Source organism: Mycteria americana, chromosome 4 (genome assembly GCF_035582795.1).
Source record: "Mycteria americana isolate JAX WOST 10 ecotype Jacksonville Zoo and Gardens chromosome 4, USCA_MyAme_1.0, whole genome shotgun sequence".
NCBI classification, from domain to species: domain Eukaryota; kingdom Metazoa; phylum Chordata; class Aves; order Ciconiiformes; family Ciconiidae; genus Mycteria; species Mycteria americana.
This window is the reverse complement of record NC_134368.1, coordinates 44,346,025-44,372,650: the sequence shown is the minus strand read 5'-3', so window position 1 is coordinate 44,372,650 and position 26,626 is coordinate 44,346,025. Positions and strand designations below refer to the sequence as shown.

The window sequence follows — 26,626 nt, the reverse complement described above, 5'->3', positions numbered from 1 at the left end:
GGGTCCCAGCACCCCGCGCCCCGCCCCGCGCCCCGCGCCCCACGCCCCGCGCCCCGCGCCCCACGCCGCCGGCGCGGCGCTGCCGGGCCACCGGTCACACACGGGCAGCTCCGCGCCCCGCCCCCGTGGCGCCGCCTCACGCCCCCGTCTGCTCTGACTGGAAAGCGGCGCTGTCAATCACGCGCCTTCCTCAATCTGCGCCTCTCCTTGCCCCCGCCCCCCGCTGCCGGCTTCCACTTCCTGGGAAGTTGGCGGTTGGAGTTCCGAGCTCGCGGGGTCTGTGGCTCCCTCGCCCTGGCCCGCAGCCCCCCGGCGGCGGGGCTCGCTGCTGCCGAGCTGGAGGCAGCGGGGCAGCGGGACGAGCCGGAGGCGCCCAGCCGGCCCGCCTGCGAGCCAGGCCCGGGGCAGGAGGAGCGGCGGCCTCGGCCTCGGCCGCCCGCCTGCTTGTCGCAGATGGAGGCCAGCCTGACGTGCGCCGTGTGCCTGTCCCTCTTCGAGGAGCCGGTGACGCTGCCCCTCTGCTCGCACAACTTCTGCCGGGACTGCGTGCTGGAGTGCCTGGCCTCGGCCGAGGCCGCCCGCCTGCAGCAGCAGCGGGGCCAGGGGCAGGCCCGCCTCTCCCGGGGGGGGCCGGGGCCGGGCGCTGGCGGCGGCGCGGCCGGCGCCCGGGTGTCGTGCCCGCTGTGCAGGAAGCTGTGCCCGCTGCCCCGCGGCGGCGCCGCCGCCCTGCCCGTCAACACCACCCTGGCGGAGGTGGTCAAGCTCTACCGCTCCGGCACGGCAGGGGCTGCCAAGGCGGGGGAGGCAGAGCCGGGGCAGGGGCCTGGCCTGCTCTCCCCGCTGGCGCTCGGGGGAACCTGCCAGAAGCACCCGAGCCGGCTGGTGCAGCTCTACTGCCGGATGTGCCGCCAGGCGGGGTGCGGGCAGTGCGTCTCTGAGGAGCACCAAGGCATCTTCCACTCCGTCAACCTCATAGACACGGTGTACCAGGAGGAAAAAGTGAGCGCGGCGCTTCCCCTCCGCGCCAGGGGTCGGGTTGGGCGGTCGGGCTGTCCCACGGGGGATCCCACCGGGCCCCGGTTGTTTTTACTCAGAAACGCAGGGAAAAGCGCAGTGCGGTGGGCAGGCGAGAGGCAGCGAGGGAGTGTGCTGCTTTGAACCAGGAGGCAGGATTTGTTTGTGGACTACCGGGGTGTGCGCCTTCCCCTGCTGCCGTCAGACTTCATCCGTCACATGCAGGGGACCAGGCGATATTACAGTATCAACAGATCTGAACCCAACCTACCAAAGCACCTGGAGAGCTGGGGTTTTTTTGGTTTGTTTGTTTGTTTGTTTTTTAATATAGAGACTTGCAGTCTTTGCTGAAAAAACACTGATGCTAAGAGTTTATTGCATGTCTGCATCCAGTTTTTGCAAGTTCAGGAAGGTGCTAATCCTACTAACAAAACCAAAAACCACCCACAAAATATCCTTTGTAGGCTCTCTGAGTTGGCATAGGTAATTTGGGTCATAGATAATTACATATTTAGAAATAGATGGACTAGGTAAGTAATAATTTAATAAATGTAAAACCAAAATGCATTCCTGTTTGCGTGAAGAAAGCAACTGCCTTGCCTAATGTTTGGTTGGCTGGTTGTAGTGGTAGTAGTTGTGATTTTTGCCAAAATAGCTACCATTCGGGTAGAATGAGCTTTTCATGTCCTGTGCAAATTGGGTGGAGGATGGCATGTCATACAGCAGTTCTGCTGTGCAGTAATTGAAACAACTGGAGGGCAGTGATGAAGAGTATAAAAGTTTTAAGTGCAGTACTGACTGTTCTTTAAGCCAAAAGCTGCTTTTGCACTGATTTACCTCCTGCTTCTCCCGTCACCAGTTGCGTGTCACTCAGGAAAATAGGGGAAAACAGTCTTTGCACTAGACTTCGTATGTAAAACTTCTTGATAATGTAGTGAGGTAAAGGAGGAAAAAACATTTATAATCTTAGTTTAAAACCAAACAGAAATAACTCAGTTATGGGCAGCTTTCTATTTTCTCAATGTGAGGCATAAAAAAAGTGAATATCACAGAGCTGCTTGTCAAACTGGAACAGCAGCATTAAAACTTACATTGTGATAGGTGTGTGTGTGAGGGGAGAGGTTAAAAAAAAGGCTGAGGGAAACAATGTTTTAACTAGAAAGTAACCCTGTAGCCATTCTAGCAACATGCATTGTAGGTGAACCTAAAAACATTACTTTGAGAGAGAGAGAAATAGCAAAAGAAAGTTTGTGTACTGATCCAGGAAAGCATTAAATGTTACTAAGCGATGTTTTGAATTGTAACCTTTGTTTAATATGTTGTACAGAACATTCCATGATGTGATTCTAGGTAACCACTGAAATGGATTTATTTTATGCAGTAGATAAAGTCATAATGAGTGTTTCAATTGTCTTGCAGTTAACCTTCTTCAGCAGTCTGAAAAAAATGAGAATAATAAATGAGAAGCTGACGAATGAAATTTCAAGTCAACCGAATGATACGGACGTGAGTTACAGATGCTGGATATTTTTTATACATATATGTATATATATGTCTTTGTTTCTCTTCTCATGATAGGTTAATCACACCATAGAGCATACCGGTACTTCTTGTGGCGTAGATGTGCTCCGAGCTTACTTAGGGAAGTGACTCCATGTAGTAGATATTGCTACTGCATTTTCATCTGGTTTTATGTTCTCATGCTTCTAGATGGTGCTGAACAACGATGCAGAGATAATTGCACTGGAATTTGGAGAAATTTTCAAAACTCTGGAAATGAAGAAACGGCAACTGCTTGAAGATGTTGAAAATCAAAGAAGTAAAAAAGAGAAAGAATTTCAGATTTGGAAGAAAATGAAGGAAACTCACAAGAAGACCATTGAGAATTTTTTGAAGGATTGTGAAAAGCTTGTCCATGAGTGTGATCCTCAGCGTTTCCTAGAGGTGATGGCCTTTTTGTTATTATTTGATATCGGTTGTATAATGAACTTCAAATGTCATATAGAGCCTGCTATATTCTAGATTATGATAATGACTGGATCAGGAAAAACAAATTCAGCAAATGAAAAATGCAGACTAAAATTATTTAACACTTCATACTTTTTTTTTATAACAGTGCTTTTCATTTTAGAAAAGTTTGAAAAGCTTTCTTTGCAGCTTATCAGTGATATTTAGTGAATTCAGTAGATGCTTATTTTGTTCACTGAAAACTAATGAAAATTATATTGAACGTATAGCTGTTGCTGTAACACTTGCTATATTATGCTGCCAGCTGTGAAAGTAAGCTGCCTTGGTGCTGGGTGGGGAGTTATTTACTAGTACTGCCTTCAAAATTGTCTCACATTTATTTGCTTTTTCATATTTATTTCTAAATGCTTTGTGTATTAAGCACTTCCATTGCATTTTTAAACTTGTAAGTCATTAAAAATGCATTTGGGGGGAAGATTGGAGCCAGAACCGATAACTTGTCTGTGCTGCACAGTAGAGTACTGTGTTGGGATACCTGAGCTAAGGTGATTATACTGATTTTAAAACCTTCTGTAAACTTTGCACTGAGTTGTGCAATGGAGATAGATAAATCAGCCTATTCAAAGCTAGCTTCGGTACTTCTAATATACACTGTACTATGTAGTATATACATTTCTGTATACAAGACCCTGAAAGTCTTCCTCATAGTGTTTAAGGGAACTGCAGAGAAAAACACTGTTTCTGATTTAGAGATAAATGCTAGAGGAACCCAAGACACAAGCTTAATCTTCGCTGTTACCTAAGCTAGTGTAGACCTTTTCATCTCGTTTATGTCAAGCATTGTGGCTACAGTTGTATGGAATTTAGGCAGATGGTAGGTATGGGGCAAAGTAATTAAATCACTACTGAATTTTGTGGTTTCTTTAACTTCAAAGCTTATGCTTTCCTAAGAAACCACAGTGTATTGCTGTTTTCTGCAGTGGGTCTTTTTGCTGCCTTCTGATAAATGAGAAGCTAAGAAAGTACTTAGAGTTTGACTAAGTTTCTGGTAAAAACTCATTAAGGAATTTCACCCAAAGTAAAAGCGACTCCCACTTTTGGAAGAAATATTCTGACTCCAGTGATTAGTATGCTTTAAACTTAACACCTTCCCACCTGCCCCCCATAACAGTACACAACTCATTTCAGCAAGGTGGGTGGTGGTTGTTGTTTTAAGATTCAGTACAGTGAGATCACCAGGTTTTTATAGGGAAGCAGCTAGTCTACAATCCAGTCAGTTTTTTACTCTGGGAAGTGTCACTTGACTCCAGCACAGTGCACTTCATACTGCCATGATGTGGCTGATTTAAAAGTAAAAGACAGCATTTTTAAATCTCAGTGTAATAGCATCTTGAGAGCAGTAGCAGAGGCTTCCCTTGCCAAGAAATACAAAATAGACTTCCATTTGAATGTTTACAAATATCTGAACATCTGAAATGGATTAGATAACCATATGGGTCATGATTCATGATTTGAATGCCTTTGTTTGGCTCTGAAGGAGTTCTTTTTGTCTTTAACACAAAATATTACAAGGTAAATCATTGTCCCAGACATACTTTGTTTTTTACATTTGGATGCTCTTTTTTTTCTTTCATTTTTTTTAAATGTTAACATGTTTATTTCCTATAGTTCTGTGAAATGAAGACAGGGAGTTCAGTCTCTGAAGTACTTTGATAAAGTAATAATCTCCTTCTTTTGAGACTTGGAGGAAAACTCATTCATATCTTACAAATTCTTGTTTTATTTATAGGTGGCCTGTGGCTTGAATACAAGGTATATATATTTTTTCTCATGCTTTGTTAGTTCTCTAGTGTAATTTTAAGATTAAAAACTAAGAAAATCGTTACTTTGGATACGGTCAGATATAGCAACTTAACATGAAAATAGCGTTTAGTAATTAAGACATGGTAATGCTTTCAGATTTTTGGGTGTTCTGTATTCCAAATTTTAGGAAACATGTAAAGAATTTTAGTGATGTACTATCTGGGATTAGAGATAATCAATCTTTTGAATTGGCTCCCTGACAAAAACTGAGTATAGGAATTCATTAATACATGGTGATTAGGTATTTTTAGATATCTTATTTAAACTCAGGAACACTGAAGCATGCCTGGAGCTTTTACAGAAATCTTTAAGTCTAAAAGTGTATATGGAGATTCTGCAGTGTCTTCATTTTTGTGTTTGCAGTGCACATACCCTGTATATTTCTTTCTAAAGATTCTTAATTACATTTCTTATCACTTCTTAAGCGGAGCTTAAGAAAGAATATTGGAAATGGAGTTCTTTAAAATACATTGTGGTTCAGACTAAAATTAGCAATGTCCTCTGAAGAAAGAGTATAATTTAGATTTGGGTATAGTACCCTAAGGAAAGTGGGGGGTTTCTAATCTTTTTGCTGAACTACAGGCACTACTTCTTGCAATTTTCATTGTGTATGAAACCTAATTCAAGTGAATCATCAAGTAGTAAGTTTTAAGAAAAAAAATCTAGGAAACTTGGCATTTTATTGAAGACTTACTTTTTCTGATTTCTTCTCCCTCTTAGTGGTTTCTTTTTAAAATACTTTTTTTGTATTGGGCAGGTGTAATTTAGTTGTTGGCATGTGAGCCTTAAGAAAAGTGTTTAAGTTTGGGTGGTTTTTTTTTCCTTTTACAGAATGAAAACTCAGCTTGACCTGATGAATATAGCATCCAGCTATGAAAAACCACCAGAGTATACTCAAAAGAAGATGGATATCAAACCTGTGGTTAATGAAATCTTGGCTTTGAAGTTAATGCCCGTTAATGTAGGCATTGTTAAAGGTAGGGAAGAAGGACTTAATATAGGACAAGATTCGGGAAGTCACTCTAGGAACCTGCAACTTGTGGAACTAATTGTTAATAAACAATCTGCAATGCAAAAGTATGCAAGTGTTCAGAAAGCATCTGAGCAAGTTAATGGATGATAAATTAATCAAGGGCTTTTAAATGCATTTTATGAATGTACTTTCTCTAGAAAGTCCCTAGGCTGTATTTTTGGAAGCTGGGGGAAGTATCACTATAATTTTCCTATACAACCAGTATCGCCACTGTAAGAAGTGTGTTGCTGAACTAGATGGGCACTTGTGGTAGCATAATATGAATGTAAACTACGCTCTGATTAAATGTTTTTACCTCATAGGAGAAAACGTTAGGTTTTGTATCAGGGCAGGCATCTCCAGGCATTTAGAAACTTCTTACGCAGGCCTCTTGCTTTGTATTACAGAAGTTTTGACAAGTACTAGGGTCTCGCTTAGGGCAATATACTTTTATTCATAATTGGAATCTATGTTTAGATGCACAGGAACTTTTCAGTATTTTCCATATTTAATATGCTCTCCATTGGTATTCTTGTATTCTTTCTAATAGATTTACCTGCTGGAGGAAATGAGAACTCAACAAAAAATACTCTATTTAAAAATAACGTAAAGCAATGGCAGGACCAGAAGAATTTACCCAACACATTTCTTGTAAGTTATTGACTATGGGGCTACAACACTGTACTATTCTGTTTATTTTGTCTTATCAAAATGAACTATAATGTCTGCTGCAAAACATTTTTCAGCCTGTAGCAGGACAGGAGGAAGCACTAGCAGACGGTAGCAGGATCTGTACTCGCTTAATGTCAATATCAGAAATGTCTGCGTTTCAAAACATGAGTCATGAGGTATGATTGAACATTTGTTGTAAGTATGGCTAAGTTACTGTTTGTTATGACACAACTTTCTAAATAAGCTTTTATAATCTTTTTCAGTTTTATTAGTAGGAAGGTACCCTTCCAATCCTAGAAGGTAAATCTGACAAGGTTATTAAAGCTGTCAGGATTTTACTCTTCTTTTTCTTTTTTCTTCAGAAAGCTGGAACTTAATCTTACTACTGACGTCAAATACTTTTATATTGTAGTGTGGCTTTTTGAGTCATATTGTAGCTTTCTAATCCAAATAAGCTTCTCTATTGCCTATTTGAAGAGGCCGTCATCTGCCTGTGCTCTGTTTTCTGAAGATAATAGAATTCACTCTTCTAAGACTAACTAAATTCCTGATAATTTGACATGAAACTGAATCCAATCTCTTTTTTGTTTTGTTTCCAATGATCTAGTTATACAACTAGATTTTTTCACTTACTAGTGGTTCCATGTGGGTGGCTGAGTGAGTATTGTTCTGTACAGAATGATTCTAGTTACAGTTAGTGAAGCATGGCTGGCAGTGAATCACATAACATGTTCTGAGAATACCAATGGCAGATGATTAAATGAAAAAGTTGCTTAGATCCTTTAAATATAGAATTATCTATCTCTTTCTGTATTATTTTGGAGAACATGTTTTCTATTCCTATTGAGAATACAATTTATATAGTTGTTGTATCTAGTAAAAAAAAAAAGGCAAACCACCTAAATTGATTTCAGATGGTTATTTTTCATGACAATTTGAGAATTTGTCACTTAATGTCTAAGCTAGTATTTTTAGCTATTTCTGGTTTAGCAGTGACTTTACAGTTTTCTATAGTTTCTATTTCAAAACCTACTTTGTCATTAGGGTTCCACATGTGTCTTGTTCAGTTGTTTTTGAAGAACTTTTTTTCCATAATGACTTGTGTTCTGTTGCCTTCTAGCAGCAATGGAACAATATATCATAAATGCTATAGAATATACGAAAACTTTTCTTCAGTCTTAGGATTGTATGTGAGTTTTATAACCTCTGAATCCACAAATGGTGTTTTACTTAACGGGATTCTTTGCTGTAATTGTAGGAGTTACGTTACAAATACTATATGGAACGTCAGAAGCTCACCGATGAGTTCAAGACACAAACTTTACCTGCAAATAAAAAGTATAAATTTGTAACTGCTGAGGCTTTGAAGGATAGGTCCTCAGGAACTCCTTTTGTATCTTCACCTACCAAAGCAAATAACACAGATAAAGTAAAAATGGGAACCCTGCAAAGAGCAGATGGCTTTGAGAGAAGCTTTTCTGGAACCGGTAATAACAGTGTCCCATCTACAAATACGAACTTTTCTGAAACAAATAGTGACTTAAAATTATTTCATGAGAGAAGTTCCCAGGATGTAACCGCTCCAGCCTTATCAGAAAACTCTAAAGACTTAACTAAAGAAAAACTGCCAATGCAGGCATCGGCAGTTACTGTTTCGAACGAAATGGACACAAATGCTAGCACTTCATCCATCTTAAAACCAGCAGCATCAGTAGCTGTTACTGTTTCAAATTCAGAATTTCTAGATGTTTCTGCAGAGAGACTTTCCACTTCACCTTTTGCTTTCAGTGCATGTAACAACTCATTACCCAGATTTATTAAAGATGTAGGTACATTTTCTTTTAAAAAGAAAGACAAGAAATATGTTTTCCCTCAATTTTATCTAGGAAAATGCGATCACGCAGATAAAACCCATAACCAGGATGAAAACAAATTAAGAAAACACGGTCCTGTAACCAAAACAACAGTTTCTGATGCTTCAACTAGTCCTAATTTAGACTCAGCAGAAAGTGAGAAGCCAGGTTTTTTGTTTCCCTTTGGCAATTCAGAAAGAGATTGTTTTGCAGGATCAGGAGTCAGCAATTCATTTAAGGCTTTACCATTATCCTCATTTTTTAGCCAATCTGAAAAGCCATCTGACAAAAATACAGCATCTCACATCAGAGAAAAAACACTTTCTGCAAAGGAAACTGCAGAATATAGTACACAGAAACCATCTGTCTCATGGGAACAAAAAGCTAATGGCTCAGAATCCATCACAACTGTAGCTTGCAGTACTTCAGAAACCAACACTGCAGCTGGGGTGAATGATGTCTCCGAGTCCCACCTTCTCCCCAGTAATTGTGTATTTTCCTTCAAAAATAACTGTTTTCAGTTGCCTTCACCAGTATTTTCATTTGGAAGTATTGTCAGAAATACCTCTGATTCGCTGACTTCCTCCATGTTTTTGTCTGGAAATGGTACTGAAAAAATGGAAAAAGAGAAGATGAAATCTCCTGACAAAACACCTCTAAATCTGGGGAAGCCTGTATCTTCAGAGTGTGCAGAGCCTGCTTCTAGACATAGTCATCCAAAATGTGAAGGTTCATTCTTCCCTAGGAACTCATGTAAGAAAACTGAAAGTGCAGAAATGCTTGCTGATAGTAATTCTTCTTGTAGTCAGCCTTTATGTTCAGTTGTCCTTCCTGTTCAATACGAGAATGCATCTTCCACTCAACTTATTACAGCAACAAAACAAGAAACAAAGGTAAAAGATGAAGAAAGTGAAACTGTTGCTGGAAACAACTCTTCCTTTCCTAGGAGGGAAGATGAACCTGAGTCTGTACAGTTTCAGAATGCAGCTTGTTCTGCTCCTGGCACATGCAATAATCCATCTTTAGGAGGTTCTGTGCTTACAGTAAATGAGGCAGGAGGAATGCCAAGTGACAGCGATTCTGACACTGAAGAGCTAAGTCAAACATCCGTCTCTACTGATACCAGCAGTGCATCAGAATATTTTTCTGTTGCCGAAGACAAAATATCTACTAGAAGAAAATCGGAGTCATGAAGAGAGAGTGAAATGGAAGATAGCTATACTTAAATAAGTTGGAATTAAATAAATGCTACTTAACACACTAAAAAGTGGGGATACCTGTGATTTTACAGCTGTTATTCTCCCTGATTCTTGCCAATTGAGGTATCTCTGTTAGAAACATAACTGCTTATCAGCAAGTACAATGTACTAAAGTGATTTTTGTAGTACAAACCCAAACTGGAGAAACAACCAAAATGTCATGTCTTGTTAGAGACTCAAGTATGACCATCTATGCTGTATGTTTAAGAATGCAGACCTTCCAAGGAGTGCCCCTGGGCTATGTGGGGGTGGGGGGGGAACTGAGGTGTCCCAGAAAGCAGGTTCAGTGAAGCCTCAGCAAGAGGAGCAGTATATTGCAGTTTCAGTACAGCAGCACTTGCGCTAGGGTTAGATCAGTAAGAGTACAGACAATAGCATTCACCTCATAGGCAGGGAGGAGAGCCATGGGGAAAATAAAGGATGTTGAAGGGCATTACTGAAAACTTTTGCATATCTCCCTTTGGCTGTTTTCTTTTTCTATGATGTATTTAATGTGTGTTGAAGGTGCAACTTCTAGTGTAATTTCAATAATTCAGTAATCTTATGCTTTTGAAATTGAAACACCACATCAATGTTCTGGTTACATATTGCCAAAGGGTGTCAGCTACACTTCTGAAACACTGCCTTTATGAAAAGTAACCATCACAACTAATTTTCAGTTCCTTTTGGCAACAGTTTGGGAATCAGTGGACAGATAGGAACTTGCTGTTTTGATGAAAGCATTAGGAGAATCTAGCTTTTAAAACACAAATATCTCCTTTTAAAAAAGGAAAACAGCACTTCTCACTAAGTATTAATGATCCAGAACTCATTGAATTTTTAGTCTGTGAAATATGATACAAAGTGAGGATAAAAATACCATCTTTTCTAATTTATTAACCATTTTGTTGCATCCAAGAGATAATTGTGCTTTAGCTACTAGAATACAGAGATGGTAGTACTATTTCAGATTAAAGCTCTATTTTATTAAGTGTTAACTCTCCAGCAAGAGCTGGTGCCAGATTTTAAATAAATTAATCCTGCATTAGGTAGGTATGTCAACTGGCAAGTATTAGATCAGAATGTTTAATATCCCTTCAGAATTTTTCACTGGCAACTAGATAGTCATATTAAAAAAAAAAAAATCCAAATGATCTTTAACTTCATAAGAGAAATATTACTTAAATTTAAATCTTACTTGAATCTCTGCGAGGCTTACCAGTATATTTACTGTGACAGAATACTTAGAAATACTATTATTGGTTTAGGAAACATTGACCTAATTTTAATTTGATTGGCATTAAATTCTTGGCCTCAGTTTTTCTGTGGCAGTGCATTCCTCTATTAAATGTGCTGAAAAATAGTTTCTAGAGTTTATAAAACTTACTAATCTTCCCTTTGCGTCTGCGTTATAGTAAGGAAGGTGGTGAAAATCCTCTTTATTGTTAGTTTTATAGTTTATGTTCATCTCAAGTCTTACTGTATTTCAGTTTTCTCCTAAGAATTGTTCTGCTTTTATCTGGACATTCTTGTCATGTTCTTCTGCATGTGTAGGAGAGAAGTGTTAAAAAACATAGTAAGTTAAATTACTGGAAGACAAAGGCTGAGCATGATGATAATGGCAGAGAGTGTCATGGATGGAGGTTGGTCTCACTGTAATGAAAGTGAGAGAAATGGAACAATTTTAGAGAGACAGATAAGGCACCTATAAAACTTGTTGCCAGAAGGTTGTAGAAAATATTTGTTTTCTGCTACAGTGACCAAAAAAAAAAATCCTAATGAGTTAGGGTTATTCAGAAACCCTACTGAGTTTCTTAAGATTGCTTATTTTCAACATATCTTCTGTTCATTTCTATTTCAGTGTTTTATGAGAGTTTGATAAAGTTAAACTTTAAAGCAGATACTTCATCTTTTAGTGAAAAGACACCATTATAGAGTCATAAAGCAAATAAACAGACTATGATACACTGTTTTTGAAAGCAGACATTGTTGGTGTGTGGGTTCAATACAGTCCTAGGACTGCTTTTCAAGGCTGGCAAGCTGTTGTCTAAGTGCATTATAGCTCAGCATTAAGGTTTCACAGGGGAGATAAATGGTAAGTAGGATGTTTTATTTACAATAGGTCACAGTAAAATTACAGTCCACCCAGATATTAAATCAGTAGAATTATTGATTTTCTGATATTTTCACAAGTTGATTCCTTGGTCGTTTTGACTTAATCACTTGGTCATCTTTCACTATTGACTCCTTACTAAAAGCCATAACAGAAGTGAGGTGCTTTTTATATACATTATTAAAAGTGAAATGTTCACTGCTGTTACTAATGCTTTAAGAAACATTACAGTCTTCAGCATATAAAATTAGTACCCTGTGCTAGACTCAATAAGTTCATTTTTCACCCAGGATTTCATGCTTACTGATCACATAACTGAGAACACAATAGGAACAATTTCTGACTTTATTCCTTGGTCAATTAATTGTGTCTTAGCTAAAAAGATTAATCCATTTGTATCGGGGAAACATGAACATGGAAAGGTCTAAATAAGGTCAATTCTACCCTAGTTGAGGAACAGTTGTGCAAGACTTATCTACATATGGCATGACTTGCCAGACAGTAAAGAATAATTTGAGTAAATTTTATTTTTCCAAGCAGAGTTAAAGCAGTCTTTTCTGCCACTATGTTCCATTTCTGTCATGATTTTGTTTCACACATTAAAAACGGTAAGGAAAAAAGAGTTTAAGTCAGTTGATGGTAGCTCAGCAGCACTGCCTGAGGTTTTTCCCTCAATCCCTCAAAACCACATACAGGATTTTCCCTCAGTATCTCCTAGCAACATGCTGCATGTAGTTTAATGCTGTCTAAAGAGATTTCAAGTCAAAGACTTATCAGTGATCATTTGATGAACACCAGAGCTAATTTGAAGAAATGGGATTCTGAATTGTCCTCAATGCATGTTTTGCTGATTATCAGTAGAGAATAACTTATATTACTATCTTGGTCATCGTTATAAAATTGTGTGTGGCAATGAGGACTGTTGTCAAAGCCTAATTTTCCTAGGTTATCTAAACATTAGTATGCGTGTATATGTTTTTTCAGACTACAAGTAGACTAAAATGTAGTGTTAAACTGAAGAATTTTCAGAAAAATTATGAAAATACTACTGAAAACTTTGCTCTTAACAGCAAAAACCAAGACAACAGTTAGGAAGCGTGTTTTACTAAACTGAGTAATTTGTATCGCAAGGCACTTTTTGGCAAGGATGCTAGAGGTGAAAAATGAAGCAATTCCACATATGGTTGGAACATTTTATTAATGAAACTTCATTGTACTGACATAAAACTCTATACTTAAAATTTTGTAGACTAAAACTGCAGACCGGTTTAAAAGCTTTTATAATCGTTCATGAAGATACTACGTAACTTAATGGAAAGCTTGGAAAATAATTAGAACAATTTATTTGATTCTAATTGCCAAAGTAATTGCTGAACATCCTTCACAAATGGGCTGAAAGTTTCCAATATTGTCCTACTGAGAGGTTAATCTCACCAGCTGTCAGAACTGTGACATTTGTTGAGTATATTTCTGAGAGCTGTCTTAACATATATATCACTGTCTGAAAAAAAAAAATGTGCAATTGAAAGTATGTGCAATTACCTACTTTTGTAATCTATTAGCATCAATTATTTAGTTGACATTGCAGCTGCTAAAATGTCAATGTGTAAAGGTTAATTTTCTAAAGTAAACTTTGTATTACTAATATTGGATATTACTAAAGCTTTATTATGAGACATATTTGATAACTCAGACCTAGTCACTTCCTAACTTAAAAGGCAGCTGATCTGTGTTGTAAGAGTATTATGTACTGCTGCTTTTTTTTTTTTCTTCAGGTAATACAATTCAGTTTCTCTTCATAGATTTCGCCCAGTTGTTGAAATGCCAGTAGAACGTTATCATTTGGATCATCACACAGTTCACTCAGTGATGTTCTGGTTTTTTTAAAAAAAAAAAAAAAAAGCATTGTTTCATTTTAAGTTGCTTTAAAGATGAAATATATATTGTATATTAAAAAGCACAAGTTTATCATACCCAATGGACTTAATGAGGAGTGAAAAATCCTTGAGTGCGTAGTAAGCATCTCCTTCATTTAACCTAAAGAAAGAAGAAAATTCAAGTGGATATGCGCTATAACATACTGTTTTGCCTTTAATAAACCCTGCAATGTAGCTTGGGTAAGGATGCAGAGAGCACATGCCATGGCCTCAAACACTGACATCGTAGTTCATTAGGATTACTGTAGAATAACTATAAGCCTAAAATAATAATGCTGCAGAGACACGTTTCTATAATTATACTAAACATATAAAAGACTCATAAGTAATATTTGGAAAGATAATTTAATTTATTAATATTAATCTTGGGAACATGGTTTCAACTGTTTGAATAACTAACCTGTTTGTTACAAGCTAAACTGGAATGCTATACTTCAGATGAATCTGCTGGCTAAATTGAGCAGGAGATAGCGTAAGCTTTCTACTGATGATGAAGACCCTCTATTTTGCAAAAAGCACCACTGATTACTGAAAAGCAACTTAATAAACTCAGTTCCTAGTAATTAAGAATACCACATTTAAAAAAAAAATGCAATCAGTATTGTGTTGAAAATAATAGCATTATAGAATGGTTTGGGCTGGAAGGGACCTTTAAAGATCATCTAGTCCAACCTCCCTGCCATGGGTAGGGATACCTTTCACTAGATCAGCTTGACAGAATCAAAGAATGGGATTCTATAATCAGTGTATTTCCTTATCCCTTGACAATGTGGCATTAGTGCCAAACTCTGCTATTGTAGCTGCAACAGTGCATGGAATGTGTATTCTAATTGTTCTTATTAGAATCTTCTTTGAAGAGCTTACGAAAAAGCAGATATTATATGCTCCCAACAGCACCCTCAGGGAGCAGAGTGAGGTGGTATTTTCTTACTCATTAATAAAAGTTACTGGCTATGAGCATGAAGGCAAAATAAAGATACTTGATAGAGTTAGCTGGGAGAGGGAGCTTGTGGTTGAGCTTTTTTGAGGTGAGGTTGGGAATAAAACAGATATGTGAATGGCTTCATTAAGAATTGCAAGCTAGAAGTTTGATAAAGACAAGGGTTCAATGAACAAGGTTACAGAAGACCAGTGAGATTCAAAGGTAAAAGTGATAATGATGAAAATGACAAGACACCACATTTAGCAAGTGCATCGCTAAAAGACTGAAGAGGACAACAGGACTGTAAATGGTAAGAGCAAAGGAAAGAAAATCTCAAATTCAGCTTCTGAGAAGAAGAAACAGAAGATTGATGCAGTTTATAAGTTGCTTAATTAGGAAGGTGAAAGACTGTCAAAGATTATTTGTTTGAAGCTCTATGAAGTGTAAGAGCTTGACAGGCTCTTCAGAAGTTTTTTTTAATTTAATCAAGGTTTTTTTCACAATGAAAAAGATCGTGGAAGTCCCTGAAATGAGGAAGTCCAATGCAGTAGTCTAGACGATGGTAACAGTAGCAGAGAGATGTCAAAAGCTTGGTCAAATAATAAAGACAGAAACAGACTACAGGAGGAATTCATGATCAGTGTTAAAAGATACAGGCAAGACAGTATAAAAGAAAAGATTAAAACTCCAGTTTCGGAAAATCTAGAGCGTAAGTGATCCAGGAGGAAAAAAGAGAGGAAGACTGCATGTACCACAGGCTTAAACATGAAAATATGATGAGATATGGCAGTGGTTGACCAGCTTGGGCAGTTTTTGGTGGGTCATTGTTTTTTCTCCTTTAAAGAGAGAGGATAGTATGATTGCATTATCAGGACAAGTTGCTAAATGCTTAGAAAAGATTAGGAAAAGGGGAAGTATTGAAGCAATACTGATACAAATACCGAATTACTGGCAAATTTTGCTTTGCTACTGTGAAAGTCAGGTTTCTATGATGACAGTCTTCCTGTATCAGAAAAGAGTTTGTGTTTTGGATGCCTGTATCTTTTAACACTGATCATGAATTCCTTCTGTAATCTGTTTCTGTCTTTATTATTTGACCAAGTTTTTGACATCTCTCTGCTACTATGTTACCATCTTCTAGACTACTGCATGGGGCTTCCTCATTTCAGGGACTTTCCTGATCTTTTTCATTGTGAAAAAACCTTGATTACATAACCCCCCCCCACCTTCTGAAGAGCCTGTCAAAATAACCCGTGTCACTGTAGTCAAGACTTCCTGTTTATGGTACTGTTTTGAATTCCCGGCTAATACTTTACAGCCATTGCCATTGGACTTTAATGTAGTATATGTTTTGTTCTCCTGAAAGCATTCAACTAATCTAATCATATTTAACAGCTATTCCATCCCTAAGTTCTGGAGGGAGAAGGCTTTAAAAACAAAAAGATGTAGTTATGTACCATATTGTAAACAATCCTGCTGTTTAACTGTATTAAAAATGGTAGTACGTACCAGTTATCAGTTGTCAATGCAATCAAGGAACCATGCTTATAAAAGTCCAGTGCATATGCATTGAGTGGCCTCCTCCTTCCTTGATTATCATACTTGCTCAAATAAAGCAGGGGGCAGTTTGTGACATTAATTCCCAGGGAACGTAAGACAGCCTAAAAAAACCAAATATCTGTTGAATAGCTACTGTGGTTTTGTTTATATGCCTATTTTGTCAAACCTACACCTTTAGACCCACAGCTGGAAAGTTCCACACTTCTAATCCTGGACCATTCAAAAAATCTACACAAGTACATGCAAGCTGTAGACACAGCAGAGAGTTTGTTAGTAAAGTGATTTACACTGCCAGTGCAGCTCTGGGACATTCCGAGTAATTTAAAATTTGACTAGGTCACTGGATTTCTCTTGAGTTTTAGATGAGGATTTTTCCATACGCATATATAATGTATTCAGACTCTCTCACTGATGCTTTGAATATATTAATCAGCCTTAAGCATGGAACATTTTAAGGATGAAGGTAAATTTCAAATCCTCAGGTGGAGGAATTTGATTTTTTTCTATTACAGAATTATGAGTCATGATATTTTCCTAATGCTACAAAGCCCACGTAGAAGAGCGCAGGAAAATGCAAGCTGACAGTAAACATGTTGATGTATATTACAATTAAGCTAATTCATACGCTAACGTAATCACTGAAATCCTAGTTGAGAAGCAAATGATCAATGCAATAATGCATCCTTTTGCTAGGATCCTTGAGACTTACTGTGTGATTGATTTAAAAAAAAATAAACTCCTGATGTGGAGAAAACAAACTGGGGATAGGATATGGTTTGAATCTGAAATTTTACAGTAATTTACTTGTCTCCAAGTCGAAAGGAACACAGGCCTTGCAAGAAAGCAAACTATTTAAAGATTTTTTTTTCATACATCCATTTATTCTGTGTTTCTTGCACTGTGATAATGTGGTGCTACTCAGTGCTGATTATTTTTTTTTTAGATCTTTCAAATTGTTTCTCCTAAAGAGTGACACTTGAGCATAGTGCCATCATATTACACAGAGGCAAGAAGATTGTAATAAAAAAATATTTTTATTGAACTGTAATAACATTCTACCCCCCCATGAAAAAATAACTTACTTTATTAATGATCTCCCTATGAAATAGATCATTATCAACCACTCCAGATAAACATGCAAAAGGTGAGATGGCAGATATGCTTTTGGTGTTGTCCATCAAATAAGATGCTAGTTCAGAGCCATGCCAATTCTTAGATGTGAAATCTAGACAAGAAGTTTCAAATGCAACGTAAGTTATGCAGACACAAGCTCCCCTTCAGCAATCTATTTTAAAAGCAAGAAATTTTCAGTTCAGTAGATAATGATAGGAAATAGAGTTAATATTCTAAACTGAAATCCTTCTTGATTGATGTTTGTTTGTCTTGTTCATAAGAACCTCTACGCAACTGATTATAGTATATAAGAGCTTTCTAGTGGTGAGAGTAATTATGTCTCAATCCCCCCCTCGCAACTTAAGCCTTTCTCCTTGACTCATCTGTAGCCAAAATTGCTAACAGCATGAAGTTGTGCCCAAAACAAAGGGAATGTTACTATTAGAAGACTTATTTTACCTCCATCTTTTCTTCTGTCCTACGATGAAGAAAAAAACAGTTTTTTTCAACCTGTATTCACAGGTCTTAATAGCTAGATATCTAATAATTTTTACTGCTATCCTCTGGACTCCCAGCCAACATTCTTCCTAAAGCATGGAGCTCTAAAGAATGAGTATTCTAACTGAGGCCCTGTTAGGGCTTAAGTATGTGAAGGTTGTCACATACAAGCACTCTGTTTTATGCAACCCAGCATGAATTTCTGTTTTTGCAACAGCATGGCATTTCAGTTGGCTTATGGTCTGCCTGTAACTTAAATCACTGTCTGTAGAAGACCTGTCTAGTTATTTCTAAATACATTTGTACTTTTGATTTTCCTTTTCTAAATAGAAACTTCTTCTTTCTTTCCAAATTATCAACAATACTTTCAATCCTTACACTGTAACCTTTTCTGCTTTGTGTTATGGTAAGTATGCTGTAGTTACACTGTTTATGGCATTCATTAAAAAATCTCAGCAGTTTGACATGGTATTTTTTTTGCAGCCTCTCCCCAAGTTATGGTAAGTAAGTACAAAAGTCTCTACCACCTCTTGAACTATAGGACATGCTTTGATCTTCCATTTCTTTTTCTGTAAATCTAATGGAAAGCGTTTCTTTCAAAGTGAAACAGCTTCAGAAAAATGGGGAGAATGCAACCATATTACACTTTCCATTTAAACAAGAAACTTTACCATTCAAGTAGAATAGGAAATTCAATTTCCACAGCTCACATCCTGGGTAAAAGTAGCAGTAGTAACACGTGTATATATAAAGGAATATATATCCTGAAAATGTAAGGCAACCCATGCTTTGCTCTTCTAATTTGGAATTCCATCATTCTGTGATTTACAGCTCTTCATTTCCTGTTTTTCAGGTAACATATCAAGGTGTGGGGTCCCTCCATTGTTAAAAGAAGCAATCTTAAACTGAATATGAAAAAATAGGATTTCACTATAGTGTTGCTAATGTTACACCATTATGGTGTAACACACAGCACTTTCCAGTGCTCTGTACTGGAAATGGAAAATTGCTATTTACCATCTCAAGCCATACGCAGTATTCAGTCTTGGTTTGCATTCACCTTATCTGTTTATCTCCCCCAGTGCCTCACCTTTGTATAAGTTGACAGCCACTTTATACAAAACTTTCTATGATCCAGGTATCCTCATACTGGAAACTCAAAGTAGATTATAAGACATAGTAGCTTGTAAGGTCATTTGGGCCTTTTTTTTTTTTTTTTGTATTTGTACACAGCAGAGACTAAAAAAATCACTGTACCAGTGTAGGAAAAAAGGATGAATAAATACAGTTATCTGCTAACTAAAGTGCTTCCTTACTGCAAAAATAGTATTTTTGAAGGCATGTTATTTTTAGAGGACTAGGCACTGGGACAGTGGTATATTACATTGCTTTAATATCTTTCTTCCAGGAAGTAACATAAGATTATGTAGTAAGTAAATAGTTTTCACCCAATGGCAATCCACATTGCTTGGTAATTTTATAGTCATGCCTTTTCATATTGCTTTGGTTATTGGACATCATTTATTGGCATAAGTAACTTAGTTGATTTAAGAAATGGTGCAATGTTCTTTCACTGCTACTTCAATCTTTAAGGTCGTTCAGATGTTGAAAATCTAATCTTTGTAAGACTCTGAAAGCACTTCAAGTATCACAGGCATTTGAGAATCTGTACATGCATTGATGATTAGATAAAAAGGCTTTTATTCAATAATTACACTTAATATATTTTTCCTTTTATAAAAAAGTCCCTTTGATTTTTATTTCCTCTACAAAATAATAAAAGAATAGCAACTAAAATGATCCTTTTCCTGTACAAAACTTCTACAATATATAGTATGATCTATAATGCTTGTAAAACAAAAGTGAAATAGAAAGTGTATCTATCTCTTTATTAGCATGTCTGAAGTCACCATTTTTTTCTTTACAAAATAAGAATTAACCTAACTTCCCTAATAAAATACATTTCACAGATTATGAATATGCACTAATTTTTCACTTCCTACCTGTCTTTGAAAGTGGAAGTCTGTATTCTTTTTCGATATCTGCCAGCTTGGCAGTTGTCAGAAGAAAATGAGCAAAATTTTCCTCTACTTTGGTGTTGTACTCATTTACAGCATCTGCAAAGTCTTCTGGCAGATCTTCTAGAAAGACCTGAAATAACATGCAGTTTATTGCTTAATTCAGGTAATTTCTCCAAAAGCGTCAGTTCTACATTGGTGCATACATAAAGTATTAGTACACACATAGCGTATTAGTAGAAAGAAGGAAAGAGTACAGCTCCAAACTTTACCCAACTTGTCAGACTGCCTGACCATCTAGAATTAACAGATCTTAAAGATGAACATGAATTTCATGCAGAAAAAGGCACAGAAGATAAACCGTAAGTATAAAATTCCTAAATTTTTGCTCACACAGTACTTGGCAAACAGCTCTATTAAAGATGTTTCAGCTAGCTAAAAAGGGATTTTTGAAGGGCTGCCTTTCCCAGATCTTGATTTGCATATCTTGGTGTTCCACAGGTTCCCTACCAACATGACTAGCCACTTTTCAGAAATAAATAACATTTTTCCTCTTGGAATGCTTGCTGGAAACTGGCCATGTAAGCATCTTCATCTGGAAGAAGTTTCCTTTGTTGTTCCAGCCATAGCTGCATCCTCCAAAATTTTAAGGCTTTCCACAGAAGAGCCAACAGGAGCAAATTATCAATGTTTCACTTCTGCATGTACCCATGGTGGGTTACCTTTGTGCATAAATAATGTTAATGCTCATCCTATTAGTATTGTCCCATTTTCTGAAAAAGCCCTAAGCCTACAGTGTCATGTACCACAGAGCATGCTGGTGTCCTTCTGGGTCATTGGTTTGTGTCACAAAAAGCTACAGCTCCTTAGATGGAGACAAAATTCTAGCAGAGTGAGGAGAAGAAAGTAAATTGCCATTTGGGGAAGAGATACTTGAGTTGTATTGTATAAAGAAATGCTGTGTCATTTATACTTTTACATTGTGCAATATCATGACAGTAACTATATAGTAATCTGTCATCACTAAAACATACTTGAATAATCGTACTTTTCATTTAACCTGACAGCCAACTGCTGCTTCTGTGGTTACATCAAGGCTTATTTATTTTAATCCAGTAAGTACTTTCTTAATTATTCTAGCTATTTGTATTGCGTGTAGGTGGCAAGGTGTTGGTGGGGGCGGGGGCAGGGGCAGGGAGGGCATGCAGTTCAGGGCTGGCTGCTGTGAGGAGAGTCCAAGGGCTGCCCCGTGACTGACACAGCCAGCTCCAATGGCCCCACCACAGGACAGAGCTGAGCCCATCAGGTACAGGTGCAGCACCGCTGTGAAAACTTATTTAAGAAAGGGCAAAAATGTCACACAGGCAGAGTGAGAAGCAGCAGTGTGCACACCAAGATCAGAGAAGGAGGGGGAGGAGGTGCTCCAGGTGATGAAATGGAGATTCCCCTGCAGCCTGTAGAAGAGACCACAGTGGAGCAGAGACTTCCCTGTAGCCCTCTCAGTGGAGACAGCCATGCCGGAGCAGATATCCACACTGCAGCCAGTGAAGGATCCCACACCAGAGCAGCTGGATGTTTTCTGAAAGAACTACAGCCCATGGAGAGCCCACACTGGAGCAGGTTTATCCTGAAGGACTGCAGCCCACAGAGAGGACTCGTGCTGGAGGAAGGGTGACATGTGAGGAGGAAGGAGCAGCAGAGCAAGCTGTTAAGAATCAGCCACAACTCATTTCTCATCAGCCCTGCACCGCTTAGGGTGGAGGGGAAGTAATGGAGTTGGGAATGAAGGAGTAAAGTTGAGCCTGGGGAAGGAGGGGTGGGGGAGGGCGTGGGTGTTGAAATTTTTATTTTTTGTTTCTCACTACCAAAATCTATTTTAATTGGCAACAAATTAACTTAATTTTCCACAAGTTGAGGTTGTTTTGCCCATGATCATAACTGGTAAGCAATCTCCCTGTTTTTGTCTCGACCCACAAGCATTTCCATCCCATTTTCTCCCCCCTCCTGTTGAGATGGAGGAGTAAGAGAGCGGCTGGGCGGGCAGCTACCTGCTAGCCCACCAGACTACTGTACATCCATAATGACACTAGTCTAACTGGCAAAAGGAAAACAAGTTCACTGAAGTGGTACACAACATAAGTTACAGTAAAGACCAATGCTTTCTCTACCTTTGACTGGCAAAATGTGCGTTCATATTTCATTGAGCAGGCAGGAAGATATTTTCTGCCGAATAGGTTTGCCAGAATGAGCACTAGCTTTTCCAAGACATCTTCTGAAAAAACAGTTGAGCCTATGTCAAAACAGAAAGTACTTGGGTTAAATATGAAAGTGTAAAAAAAAATTTTTTTTTTTTTTTTGCTTAAAATAAACAATTCTTATTCAGGAGTTTCCTTTCCAGCTGCCATTGTCATGACAGAAGTTATGCAAAATTGTATTGGATAAAGATCAACTCATTACATACAAAATCTCTGGGCAACTAATATGTACAAATACTGTATTCTTATATGTTCACATACTGCAGCATATCTCAGTGCACAGAATGGATTTTACTCATATAATGAGACATTAGTAGTACTTCATTTTTTTAATTTGTTGATATTCAGAATGGTCATCCATCCTATTTGCTACATGGCATTCAAATCTTGCTCTGGAGTCAGAATTATTATTTTTTCTGTGTATAGCATTCTTTTCTACCTCATCAGAATGTTTCACAAACAGTAAATTTAGGTGCATGATACTAGCATTGCCATATGTTTGCCTTGGCTTTCTCAGACAGAAATATAAGCATATGCAGAATGTGTAGATGCAGATGCCAAGGATATGAGGATGATGGCTAAGCAAGCAAAAGGTGGCAGCAGCAAGAAGGCACCCAGAAAACTTCAGAACCACCGGGGTTACAGAGCCTGCCATAGACCACAATTAAGATGCACGGAGTATTATTTACCTTTAATTGGCTGGCACAATTTGTGGAATAAACCTTTCACAAGAAAGCTCACTAAAACAAAATTTGAAGGCTCGTAATAGTACAAGTGGGTCACAAGTCCAGCAAATCCTATGGGGTTACCTTCTTGATCCAAGTAGCCCTATTTAATTTAAAAGCAAAAAAATCTTACTTGTGAAAGATGAACTTGGATATGACAAAAATATAAAATGGTGGCATTCAGAAGAATAGTCCTTCAACCTAATGCATAGGTACCTATTGAGACCATTGAGCTTCCACTGAAAGGCAAAAATTTGTCCTTACTGAAAAACAAGTCACCAACTATTTGAGTATTTCCATGGGAGATCTTCATTTCCCTGTGCAAAGCATAGATCTTGACTTCATAGTTTTAGTGCCAATTTAGATCATGTTGCAAATGAGAAGTGCATACAGCCACCAAAGTAAGATTTGATGCAACTTTCATTAAAAAAAAATATTAACCCAAATGTTTGATGGGATTAAAGCACAGCAAGAAGTGATCTGTCAAATATGTTGCTGCAAGCTGTTTGGGTGCTAGAAGCTTATATAGTTTCAAAAAACAACAGGACAAGCTCATGGAATAAAACTCCCTCAAAGGCTATAAATTCCAGGACACCTCTCCTGTCAGAGATCACTCTGCATCATGCCTTGTAAGAAAGCAGAGAGTATCCAGAGAATCATCATTATATGATGGTTATTTTATAACCATCATATATAATGGTTATATATGATGGTTATAAATGGTATATATATGTATTATATAATGGTACTATATAATACAACCATTATATTATATAGTAGGGCTCCTACTGGGAGCAGCACTGGGAAATCTGGGCACAGATGATTTGTTAATGTAATCACATTATTAGTGCCTCTTACTGGCTGGGCTGTAAGCCAAAATGGACTAATGCATAAAACTTTTCCAAAATAGTATCCATCAAATCGAAACTATTACTACAGAGAGATACACCACTAATTTTCAGTCTTCGCTAAGTCCTACTTCCTAAATTTTTGTTAGAGATGTAATTTCTCCCAGCATTTTGGAAATCATGTCATCCTTAGTATGTTTTAAACCCCTATCATTTCACATGCATGCATCTTCATATACAATATAAACGCACAACTCTTCTTTCCTAATCAATTTGTAATCGTATAGACCATACTGTAAGATTCTCCCTATTTAATTTCCCTATTTAATTTAATTAATATGAGTTACAACACAAGTAACTCAGAATTAACCTCAGACTTAAAGCACTCTGATTTTATCTGTTTCTAACAGAAATAAATAATGTGTTGCTATGGAATATAAAATATATGGTTCTTTAAATGAAAGCGTACTAACACAAACAAATGAGAAACTGTAGATTTAAGAACTACCCTTTATGAGAACAAGTTAAAACCTACCTCTTTCACAAGAAATTGCAAGGAAAACATAAAATAAATTTTTAAAATTTCAGCATATCTCTCTTTTCTGAACGACATCAGTGAGTGCTTCAACACCGACAATGCCTGGTCAAACAAACGGGGGGGGAGAAGAAATGAGAAATCCAAGGGAATGTTGATATTGTAACAAGCAAAGCAATTCAATATTCAGCTTTTATGCTTTGTTTCATTAATTGGTTTTCAGGATAAAAATGCTGGGTGGGGGTTATGTTGTATTTTTATTTAAATTGAATGCCTAACACCTGGAAATGCTTGTGAAAAAGTCCATCCTCTGCCTGTCAGATATGTGTGCATTTTCTAAATTTATGCTGAGGTTTGTTAAATTAATTACATGAAATTCATATAGAGATCTAAAAGACAAGGATTTAAATAACATTAAACTAAAACCAGGAAGTTTCAAAATTACTCCTTACACTTTAATACCATTTTAATATTTAACACAGAAGTTTACCAATTTACTTTGTTATCTTAAGAAGACTTATATCTGAATTCATTCAGTGAGTCCTTGAAAATAAATGTCTATATGCTGAAATGGATGTAAAAAACAGATCATCTGGAGGTATGAGTTCCTTAATAATTACAAGAGGAGATCTCTGACCAATTTGTAATCATGGTCATGGGGTTTTTTACTTAAATCACTGCATTAAATGGCAAGAATAAGAATTCTTTGATTCCAGAGAGTTAGTATGCTGATTTAAAGTGAGTAATACACAGAATTTTCTCATTGTTTCAAATGGGATAGCATTTCATAGCTCCCCTCTTCCCTATGGAAATCTATGTTCACATCTTTTCCTCAAATAAAGCTGAAATTTTAAATATTGGAAGACCTTCTGATTCTCCAAGTTAATGCAAATATTCCATAGAACAAGAGTCAGTAAAAATACCTTCCTGATAGTAGCATTCTTTCTGATTATAATATTCATTGCAAAGAGTAAATGCATGAAAATGGACAGTACTATATTGTGGAGAAGATAGCATAGGTACTAGAAGCAGTATGGCAGAGTATGCAATTTCATTTGGAGGCAGATTGTTTACTTCTGAAGTGCATAACTTTCTGCTCATGTTAAGGAGACATTATAATTTAATTAAATTGCTATTAAAAAAAATATTAAACCTTTGCTCTGGCATCTGCTTTGTCATCAGCCTTCGCAGCCAACAGCATGAGTCTCAATATTAAGGAAACAGTCAGAGGAAACTGGCCTTTCAACTGAGGTACATTAGATTTGATAAGTCTTTCAACTTTGGGCAGTGGGATATCATAGAAGAACACATTTCCAATCATATCTTGTCCCCGTCTTCCAGCACGTCCTGACATCTAAGAATAAAATACTTAATAATTATATTATTAGAACAATGAAATTATTAATTTTTACATAAAATACACCTAAGTTGTATATACTGGTACCATCTATACAGTTTTGATAAAGCATTTATGCAGAATTATTAAAATAATGTGTGCAAAATATGTTGTACCTCAAATATAGCTGGTTTAGAAATGTGGTGGGTTTATTTACTTTTTTAAAGATGAACTTCCAAATTTGATAGACCTAAACACTGGCCAGGATACTTACGTTCTTTCACGTGTCTTTTTAACATTTATATTTTTCAAGGTAAGTTTTAACTTAATTTATAGCTATATATCAGCTTTGTTTTCAAGTTACATTTAGCTCTGAATTATTTCTGGGTAGATTTGGGGCAGACGTAGTCTCAGAATGAATAAAGAGCAGGGAATATGAATAAAGAGTAGAGAGAAGCTGCCTAAGGGTGTATTCCCTTGCTTGGATCACCTGTTCTTGGTCAGGTTCATTGTGGGGACTTGCTCCTTGTACCAGATGATGTGACAAAGCTGAAGTCACAGAATCACAGAATCGTATAGGTTGGAAAAGACCTTTAAGATCATCGAGTCCAACCGTAAACCTAACACTACCAAAACCACCACTATACCATGTCCCTAAGCACCTCATCCAAACGTCTTTTAAATACCTCCAGGGATGGCGACTCAACCACTTCCCTGGGCAGCCTGTTCCAACGCTTGATAACCCTTTCAGGGAAGTAAAATTTCCTAATATCCAGTCTAAACCTCCCCTGGTGCAACTTGAGGCCATTTCCTCTTGTCCTATCACTTGTTACCTGGGAGAAGAGACCGACCCCCACCTCTCCACAACCTCCTTTCAGGTAGTTGTAGAGAGCGATAAGGTCTCCCCTCAGCCTCCTTTTCTCCAGGCTAAACAGTCCCAGCTCCCTCAGCCGCTCCTCATAACACTTCTGCTCCAGACCCTTCACCAGCTTCGTTGCCCTTCTCTGGACATGCTCCAGCACCTCAATGTCCCTCTTGTAGTGGGGGGCCCAAAACTGAACACAGTATTCGAGGTGCGGCCTCACCAGTACTGAGTACAGGGGCAGGATCACTTCCCTAGTCCTGCTGGCCACGCTATTTTTGATA

General features: G+C 37.8%; 2 protein-coding genes across 2 annotated transcripts in view; one reads left to right on the top strand and one right to left on the bottom strand.

The window, feature by feature from the left end:
• The first annotated feature begins 311 nt into the window (after positions 1-311).
• On the top strand, positions 312-12,886 carry LOC142409158 (uncharacterized). The gene is made up of 8 exons (XM_075500341.1): positions 312-999; positions 2,434-2,520; positions 2,725-2,958; positions 4,772-4,794; positions 5,677-5,822; positions 6,408-6,508; positions 6,604-6,705; positions 7,788-12,886. The coding sequence occupies exons 1-8, from the start codon at positions 454-456 to the stop codon at positions 9,573-9,575; spliced, it is 3,027 nt and encodes a 1,008-aa protein (XP_075356456.1). The 5' UTR covers positions 312-453; the 3' UTR covers positions 9,576-12,886.
• A 618-nt stretch (positions 12,887-13,504) lies between these two features.
• The window catches only part of DDX60 (DExD/H-box helicase 60), a 47,555-nt gene continuing 34,433 nt past the window's right edge, over positions 13,505-26,626 (bottom strand). Inside the window, exons 29-37 of the mRNA XM_075500340.1 lie at positions 25,298-25,498; positions 24,145-24,249; positions 22,726-22,864; positions 21,950-22,071; positions 19,767-19,914; positions 17,235-17,377; positions 16,102-16,253; positions 13,708-13,770; positions 13,505-13,607 (exon numbers count right to left, since the gene is read on the bottom strand). Of these exons, the coding sequence (XP_075356455.1) occupies positions 13,505-13,607; positions 13,708-13,770; positions 16,102-16,253; positions 17,235-17,377; positions 19,767-19,914; positions 21,950-22,071; positions 22,726-22,864; positions 24,145-24,249; positions 25,298-25,498 (1,176 nt within the window). The remainder of the gene's footprint in view (positions 13,608-13,707; positions 13,771-16,101; positions 16,254-17,234; positions 17,378-19,766; positions 19,915-21,949; positions 22,072-22,725; positions 22,865-24,144; positions 24,250-25,297; positions 25,499-26,626) is intronic.